The sequence below is a fragment of the Ascaphus truei genome, chromosome 2 (assembly GCF_040206685.1).
Source record: "Ascaphus truei isolate aAscTru1 chromosome 2, aAscTru1.hap1, whole genome shotgun sequence".
Lineage (NCBI taxonomy): Eukaryota > Metazoa > Chordata > Amphibia > Anura > Ascaphidae > Ascaphus > Ascaphus truei.
In genome coordinates, this window is record NC_134484.1 from 322,186,156 (window position 1) to 322,195,930 (window position 9,775).

Sequence of the window (9,775 nt, forward strand, 5' to 3'; positions counted from 1 at the left end):
TTCTGGGAAAGGAAATTGCAGCCATATAGTCTCACTGATACAGTGGCAATTCTAACGCTAACATTGTTTTTGAGATATGTTTGTAAAACATTTAGGATAGCACGTGTTATGAGCCACTCATCTGATTGGGGTTTAGGTATATGATAATTCTGTGCATGACTACCTTTGACGGTGCAGTAATGAAGGCGTTTCAGCCCAGCCAATGAAAACTCTGCTTTTTCCCCCTCCCCTCCCCAATGTGACAGAGGGAGAAGTGCCTGGGAGCGCTGTATTGGTTTTTGACATTGAGCTATTGGAGCTGATACCAGGTCTTCCTGATGGATACATGTTCATATGGAACGGGGAAGTCTCTCTCAACCTCTTTGAAGACATCGACACAGATAAAAACAAGGAGGTTCTTTTAGAGGAGGTATGTGTGCCAATGATCATTTCTGTGTCATATTCTTAACATGCTAACAGGGCTTGAAATATTGCTTATTGCTGGCTTTGTAGCCGAAATTATAGGATTTTGGAATACGGCACTAATCTGTAATCAATTGAACCCATTTCCTGCCAAGTGAACCAGCAGCACATTGCAAGGTAGTTGCCTCAAGCAGGTAAGGGGTTCATAGCGTTTGCCAACAGCAACATAAAAAAAGGGGGGTTCTCTCCACAGACGGAGGGAAACTGGAATACCCATTTGTGTGCACGCTCAAGACATCTAAAGGGAACAAATATTGTACAAAGATGTAAATAATGATAGCGTGGCTTACTCCTTATGTTACTGGCAGTCTTTACTGTGTTAATACACCAGATAAGGTATTGTAAAAAGTTGTTGGTGGGCAGGCCAATAAGAGTATATAGTGTTAGGGTCATCACCAATCACTTCCCGACACCCGTGAGGGTGCTTGTGAGGCACGCCCGAGCGTTGATGATTCCCTATATACTCAGCTGTTAGACTCCACTGGCAGCAGGATCAGAGTGAAGACCTATTGCTAATTACTATATCGTTGTTGTAGAGGTAAAAGTCGTTAACTACATTCTTTGAGTACTGTGTAAAAGGCAATTACATTTTCTTTTTGACATAGTTTCAAAATCAACTAAAGTTACCTGTGAACAGGTTAGTAGACAGCACTACTCCTTTTGGAAAGAATGGGGTCCCACAGGGTTTCTTGCTGGTAAAAACAGGTTTGTTAAGAAGCCAGGGATAGCATAACAGGCAAACGAAGCAGTAGCACTCTAACGCGTTTCTCCAGACTGGAGACTTTTTAGTAAATAAGTCCCCATGTATTTAGGTCAGAAACTGTTCTTTGACGCACTGCCCCAATATGTGCTCACGGTTACATCAAATGTAAAAATCATCTTTACCAAGTTCATTTAACAGAGAGGTTCGCACCACCACAAACGTAGTACAGATGTAGCCAATGTTATTGCAACCCATTGCGTGCTGCCACCAATGAATAGGCGCCATAGCCCCGCATCCACCTCACACGCATCAGATTGAAAATAATGGCTGCTTCTCCTGCTGGGGTGTTCTGTGTGTCCCACTGCAGCGTGTCACAGGCTTCAATAATGAGGACTACATCTGTACAAATTTTTTTCTTTGAAGAAGTGAGAAAATTATACACAGAGATGAAGACATTGATGCATCCAATCTGCTGAGCAACTGCTCTCTTACGCCTTTTAGCACTCCTTAAGGGGGTCATATATCCGTGAGCCAGTTGCAAAAGTGATGCAGAACTGGAGCAAAGAAAAACTGCACCAGATTTATCAAAGCAAAAAATGCTACTGCTTCCGGTAGGACCTTTTTCGTTGATCCAGTTGGTGGTGTTTGTATAAAGTTTTGCAGACCAGGATACTTTGGAGCGCAAGTATCAAGGTAAAAGTGGTTCAACTCTGGAGCAAAAAAGGGAACCCCCCCCCCCCCCCCATTAAATCAATATAATTTTGTCTTTGCAGCTCGTGGTCTCTTTTGCATCAGAATTGCACCACTTTTGCCTTGATACACGACTCCCTAAATCGCAAGCTGGTGCAGATGGGTGTAAAACGGAGGGAAAGTCCCGTAATATATTAATTTAGAGACACAAGATGAAAATGCCTCTTTGCTCCAGATTTAAGATGTCATTCTATATACGCCGAGGTGGCCGTCTTCGGCCGAGAGGCCCCATAGGCTTTAATGGGAATCTTCAGCTGAAAACGGCCTGAATGGCTGCTTCGGGGTATATGAAATATGACCCTTAATCATGATACAAAGAGGGTTATTTACTAAAGTCTTCCATGCTGCCAAACTGGGGCAAACCATTGCAAAATAATTGCACCAGATTTATCAAAGGGACAACTCTACTTGCTTTCAATGGGATTCCTTTTCCTTTGTAATTATGATACTGGTTTTGCGGCTTGGAGCTAGAGCCCAAAGACCACATCAGTGTGAGAGAACCATCATGGGCAGCTACACTGATGCCAACTTTTGTGTCCTTCCTGCAGTTTTCGGCCTACATCTATGCCCAGGTTGAGGCCGGCAAGGGAAAACTAGCTCCCGGTTTTGATTCCACCAAGATCATTGAGAACATGTTCAAGAACCAGGACCGAAATAAAGACGGCAAAATCACAGAAGAGGAGTTCAAACTGAAGGAGCAAGAGGACAGAGAGGGACACGACGAGCTGTAATATATTCCAGAAAGCATATTGCTAGTGTGTGTGTGTGGGGCTGTATGTACTGTGAAAGCATTGAGTGACACGATATATATATACGGTTAAGAGGGTTGTGGATAAAAGTTTTGCCAGGCCATATTAGGCGCTGGTAACCAGTATTAGGTCAGTTCAAATAACTCTCTTGGTTTCTTCAGGGCAGTATGGGCTAGGACCAGATTACAGCCCTGTTCTGCACTAGAGGGTTTAAAGAAGTGGTGCCTTTACTATGTTTTAAATGCATATGTTTTTCTTTTTGATGTCATCTTTCAAAAGTACCATTTCCCCTACCCAGGATTGTTGCTTTCCAGCGTCTGACAGTGTAGATCTGCCCAAGTCCCATGGTGGTCCTCATGAATATTGATGGTTATCGCAACAAATATTAATTATAAGTCGTAACCCAGACGTAATTTAAACTAAAGTCCTGATGCATTTCAAAGCGGCCATGTTCTTTTATATCAAAGCATCACGAGTCTTTACATTAAAATATCGTCAAGATTACAGATCTTAACACTTTCCCATGTAATTGGCGTCATTAGAAATAGTCAATCATCCCTAAAGTAAAAGTTCCACTTCCTTGTATCCTACATAAAAACGAATACATTTGCAGGCCGTGTAACTCTGTATAGAGAGAATATTGAGGTGTAAGGTCCCCTCAATTAACCAGCGCTGCAGGGCATAAATCCACTTAAATGATTATTTGTTGCTTTTTCCGGAGGCACAGAGAAGTGGGGGAGCTATACAATGAATAACCCCTAGTTGGAATGTGGTCTGGCGGCGACTGTGAAGGGTTGTCTGGGGGAAGTCTTAGAACACACCCAGACCCCATACATAAGTCCCGCAACTATATAAACCACAACTCCTGGGGAAGCTCCACATTAAACAATAAGTGAAATTACTCACTAGTAACTTTAAAGTTCGTCCGGTTTCCTTTTCTTTCTCTTCTGTTCTGCGTGCTCCAAGCTGTGTAGAAATGCAAGCAGGATATCCTCACCAGGGAGGAAAGATGACAACGGGCACGGCAGCGCAACAAATTGGCAAAGGCTGGACTGTGCTGAAAAATACTTTATTCTGGCATGGATATTAAAAAAAGAGTGAGGGGATGGCACCCCCCGCAACTCTTACACGTTTCACCCACTCGGGGCTTTTTCAAAGCCAAGTGGGTGAAACGCGTAAGAGTTGCGGGGGGTGCCATACCCTCACTCTTTTTTAATATCCATGCCAGAATAAAGTATTTTTCAGCACAGTCCAGCCTTTGCCAATTTGTTGCGCTGCCGTGCCCGCTGTCATCTTTCCTCCCCGGTGAGGATATCCTGCATGTAACTCTGTGCCCCTGTTTTTCTCTCTGGCTGATGACGGCATGAATAACATTTTCCCTGTATATACAACAGTTTACAAAGTGTGTTAGGAGATCAATTGGGTCAAGATCATAAAAACACTCCCCAGCGTGTGGATACTGTGCAGGTATTAAAGGCCATGTTTACTAAGCAGTGCTACCCCATGAGATACCTTCCAGCACAGCTAAGTATTTATTTATAGCGCTCTACAGCCCATTTAAGGGTGTAAGGTGTCTTATGGTGTAGCACTACTTAGTGAAGGTCGCCTTTTATGACCTATTTCTTTAATGGGGACTGTAAGGTGTCTTCTGAAAAAGCACCTTTAGTATCGTGTACAAGTAAAAAAAATAAAAGAAAATACCACTGCCATTATCTCACATTGATCTTAGGAGGGACTGCCCCTTTAAGAAGCAAATCCAGCTGCTTGTCCTTCATAAAAATGCGTCAAATAAATGCATTAGGGGGTTGCACATGTGAAGAGTTCTACTTTGTAACAATGATTCTAATATTTTTTCCCCCCCTGAATAACTCCAAATCCATTAAATATACAGAATGAGATTTTTAAGGAGAATATCTATACAAATCTATATATATATGTGTGTTACCATTTTAAAGAAAGATTGCGTGAATAGGACAGAACCAAAAATGATCACAACAATGTGAAATAAAATTGGCATTCAGATTGGCAAATCAGATTTAAAGCAGCAATCCCCGTGCATATGGGAAAAATAAATGTAGGTCGCAAAATCTATTTTCTTCGTTTGAAAAAACTTTACTGCTTTGGAGTTCCCCCCCTCCCCCCCTCCCATTTTTGATTTACTGGTGGTGTTGTCATGGTAATTTGTGTGCGAATGACAGCCATTTTAAACTCCAAGGACACTTGGGTTACAAAAAAAAAAACATTTTTGTTTCTGCAGGTGACTGAATTAATACTTTAAAAAAAGGAGACAAAGTTAGAATAGTGATCTACATTCTGGTGTTGTCCCTTGTCATGAGATAGAGATTATACACAAGCATGGTATTGAGTCAGTATAAAGTGCCTTTTCATAAAATGTATGACTAGTAATCACAGTTGATAAAGATCAATGGGCCTTGCTCTGTTTATGATCACACATTCTAGGTGTCTCCATAAATAAGTTTAAAGAAAACCCATGCTGTTGCATAAATGTTTATTTTTTAGTAAGGCTGCGCTTATAGTGCCGGCGACGCGACGGCAAAACAATTTCATTGCCGCTGTAGTAAGCGCGACGCGGCCGATTGGTCACGATCGCTGGAAGTCATCTCTATTTGATTTTCCAGCGACGGTCGCGTGGCCGTCACTATAAGCGTAGCCTAAGCGTTACGGGGACAAGAACTACTTATATTTTTATTAGCAACGTTGGTCCAGTTGAACACCACATTAATTGCAGGTTGTCTTACCTTTTGATTGATTGAAATTGAGAGAGAGATTAAGATATAGATATATATATACACACACATATACACAGTGGTCGACAAATCACCCAAAAATCTACTCGCCGAACAAAAAAATCTACTTTTGGGAGAGGGCAAAGGTTTATTAGGAAGGGAAACATTTTCATGAGATTGTCATAACCGACCCAGCTATCTGCTCACAGCTGTTGGTAAAACATGTTTTCTTATTAAAGACTTTTATGATAAAACTGTATCCAAAAATATTACATTTGCAACAGAGCAGAACAGGATACATCATGTCAGAGAAAAGATTAGTGCCTCGTGCCATAAAAGGTCCTTCTAAATGTCTACAATTGTACAGATGTTTGAACAGACAAATGCAGTAATGGGAACACACTATACAGTATGAAGTATACATTGCGTGTACATTGCTTAAAGCAGTAGTCCATGCTGCTAGTTTTATTTTAATTTTTTTATAAATGTGTTCCTGAGATATTTACACTTCTACTGTGATTCCATATAATATATATTTTTTTTAAAGATAAAGTGCTCCTCTTAATCATCATATTGACACTCTCTAAGCCTTAAGCTTATGCACAGAGCACCTCAATGCACCAAGACAATGTTCAAATTGAAGCCTTTCTTCTATTCAAAGCTTCACCCTCCCCCCCTCCCCCCCCCCGAGTAACTTTTTGTATGTTCTGATCTCTTTTTTCTGGCAGGTGTTAAGCCCTCCCTAGATTTAACTGAATGAAATATCCAATTATTAGTTCAATTTGGTTGTGACACTGCACCTTTTAAGGGTCAAGCCCTCTGAGGAAATACATGTACTAATGCAATGACCTGTTTCAGGGGGTTATATCTGGGTGATTGATCTGACACGTACAGCTCAACCCCGTTATAAAGCGATCCGTTACAATGCAAATCCGCTTATAAGGCGATGCAAGCGTGGCTCCCAATTTTCGTATTTATGAACACGATTATTGGCATCTTAAATACTTTATTGTACAATGCATACAATTACACATTATTTCTAATGTGATCCGCTTATAGCGCAATGTGATTCTTTAGACCCCAAGCACAGCATTATAAGGGGGTTGAGCTGTATTTTGAAATAATTTTTTTACATTGGTTTGTAAACATTGTGAGCAGAGACTTGGCGGGGGGGTTGATTTCCTCTGGTTAATACCTTCCATTTGATGTTACTGTGTTAACAAGCATTTGTACAGCCAGCACTGTTCATCGGCTCTATAACAGGATGGGCCAAGCGTTAATAAAACCCTACATCAACAAACTCTTCCGCATTCAGAGGCACCTAAAAGAAAAAATGCAGTTTGTAATGTATTTCCAGGGTAAAAAAAAAAAAAAAAAAGCAACAGCTTTGCTTTAAGCATGGTTACATTAGTTTAAGGAAGCCAATTAAATTGTGACATTTTTACAAAAGATGTTCTTTGGCCTGCCGGGTGGGTTTGCACAGGGACACTGCTGAGTTAAAGGAGTTTGTGTCATAACTGCAGGATTGATATTGAAACGGCTTCGGTTACTACGACTCTCACTTCATTCACGTCTGCCAATTTTTGAGGCCCTAAGCTAGGTTACGTTTAAGGCTAAGGCCCCGCTCCCAGAGTCAGCGCACCCGCACTGCAGACAGGCGGTGCGCTGACATACACAGACCGCGATATGCGGTCTGTAGGGAGCGGGAGGTGGGCGGGAGTGGGAGGCTTGACAGGGAGGGGGGGCGTGGCTTGAGCGGAGGGACCCGCTACTCTCCCCCCCCTCCCTCAACGGACTCGGGCTGGAGCTGCTGAGGGTAACTTTAAACACACACACGCAGGCACTCATACATACACACACACACACACACGCAGGCAGGCACTCTCACACACACACGTGCACACACAGGCAGGCACTCACGCACTCATATACACACACACACACAGAGACAGAGGCAGGCACTCGGACACACACATACACACACACAGACAGGCACTCACCTGCTTTCACTCCACCCCGCTCCCCGAAGCCTCTCCTCCTCCCCTCCCCAATGGCTCACAGCCACACCACGTGACGCGTCAACGCTAGGAAACACCATTCTCTTGTGTCTCCTAGCGGCTGACGCGCCACAGCGTGTAGTCAGCTGTGCCGCCATGGGGGACCGGGACCGGCTCACGAGGATTCCCCTGCTGGTGGGGAACTCGCGACATGGCCGCCCGCGCCAACGAGCGCAGCGGGACCGAGGCCTAAGAGGCCCCAAAAATTAGAAATAGATGTATTATTCTAACTGAAGGGACCATTGACCATATAAATACGAAGCTGAAATGAAAGCATTATACTAGCATTGTAATATACAAAGATGGTGTAAAGCTAAAATTAACACTGCTTGCTGCCCCCCCCCCCCCCCTGCCGGGCGCGCGTGTCACAGAACGCACTGGGGACTCAGCCTTAGGGACAGCAAGATCATCCTGGTTGGACTGAGGTGTTACATAGACTCCTGTGCAAGCTGTGGACAGCATCCGAGAGTTGGTTTTAAGTGCATTCCATATGTGAGTGTTTTTTTGGCTTCTGTTAGCCACATTTTAATAAATTGTTATACAGTCCACACTATTTCTGCATCCATTCTCTCTTTGCATTGTGGCTGCTGCGGTCTGGGAGTCCCGAAAGCACCAGGGTTGCAGGAGATTGAGTCACACGTGGGATTCGTGTTACCAGCGGAGAAGAAAGGGGACAAAGTACAGATTCTCTCAATTGTACCACAACAAGAAATTTCTTGTAAGTAGGCATTGTGCATGGTCTATTTAAAACATATGTAAAGTCTTGATGTACTGCGCTATGGTGTGTCCTTTTTAACCTCTTGTATGGGGACACCCAAATTCGGCCAGTCAAGAACATCTCCATTTCCATCTTTCAAGATTTGGACTATCACAAGGGGGTTCTCTTAAGAGACTTATTCATTTCATGGACTAATTGTTATTTGAGCGCAAGGTATCTTTTATTCCCCTCTAGGTCTCTGTTTAATACATCTGACCCTGAAGGGGTTAATGTGGCACAAGGGAAGTTAATTAAATCCGACTCACTGTGGAACTCAATAGTTAATAAACAGTCTCCGTGGCACTCAAGTAAATGAAGCTGGCAAAGCTCCTTTGAACCAGGCTTGTGAAATACCCCAAGTATTAAAACAACTATGTATATTTGTACTTACAGTATATAGCACCAACCATGTACGTAGCTTTACAGTATTGGCATAAATACATGAGGATACTGAGTCTTGTACTATGGGAAGAAGATCACCAATAAATATAGAGAACAAAATCTACTGTCTGATTCTCATGAATGAGCTCAGCTACCCAGATGCCATTGTGCTAATGTATACTGCAATGGTTCTGTAATGAAGATCTTTCATTGGAAACAGTGGAGAGATGTTTACAAAAAAACAGCTCCGGGAAAGACTCTGGTCATACTTATTACTGCTATTTTATGTTTGTTATGCTCTGCCAATAACCATCTGATTTTTTAAAATTAATTTTTAAAAAAATGTTTGCGTGCTAAATGTTCCTGAAACAAAAATGCAAGAAAGAAAGGGATTAAGCACGCTGGGCCCGATGAGGTGGTACTTGAAGCTGGTCTTGTTATAACAGTACGATTTGTACATTTCTCACACTACTTAAACTGTGTAGAAGGTCTGGAAGTAAGGTTGGCAAAGTGCAGTGGATACAGGTTTACTGGACGGTATTGCTACTTACAGGATTGGAAATGTATAACCCAATATTTCAGAACAGCTCTACTAAGAGCTATAACGCACACCAAATATGGGTATATGGCATTATCCATGACCTAACGCCATCTTGGGTAGAACAGTGGCAGTCACATATGCGTATGTCAGTGGTTCCCAACCTTTTTTGTTTGGAGGAACCTTGAAGTATTTCGAAAAATCTCGGGGAACCCCTATCTGGCTGACACATATTAGGTTCGACAGGGGTCAGTGACAAAATTTCACACCTCACGAGCCACCTCTATTTCCCACAATATATCCATGTATTTCTCTCCCATCCGTCTCACTAACTCTCTCCCCCCCACCTCGCATGTATTTATCCCTTGCGTCTCACTCTTACTCCCTCTTTTCCTCACTCCCTCCCTCCCGCCCCTCTCTTCTCTCACTCGTCCTTACCTTCCCTCAATTACCCCACTCTCACTCAATCCACCCTACAAAATACATACCAAAAAACTCCACCCCTGGGGGGGGGGGGGGTCTGTAGGACATAGGAGGAACCCCTGAGACTGCTTCACGGAACCCTGGTTGGGAATCCCTGGCGTATGTATTCAGAGGAATCCAGCAAGAACAAAAATAAACAAATGGGATA

At 42.9% G+C, this 9,775-nt stretch overlaps 1 protein-coding gene across 1 annotated transcript in view; it reads left to right on the forward strand.

The window, feature by feature from the left end:
• The window catches only part of FKBP9 (FKBP prolyl isomerase 9), a 32,995-nt gene extending 29,311 nt beyond the window's left edge, over positions 1 to 3,684 (forward strand). The window contains exons 9-10 of the mRNA XM_075586564.1: positions 246 to 409; positions 2,464 to 3,684. Coding sequence (XP_075442679.1) covers positions 246 to 409; positions 2,464 to 2,646 — 347 coding nt within the window. The 3' untranslated portion in view covers positions 2,647 to 3,684. The remainder of the gene's footprint in view (positions 1 to 245; positions 410 to 2,463) is intronic.
• Positions 3,685 to 9,775: the final 6,091 nt, after the last annotated feature.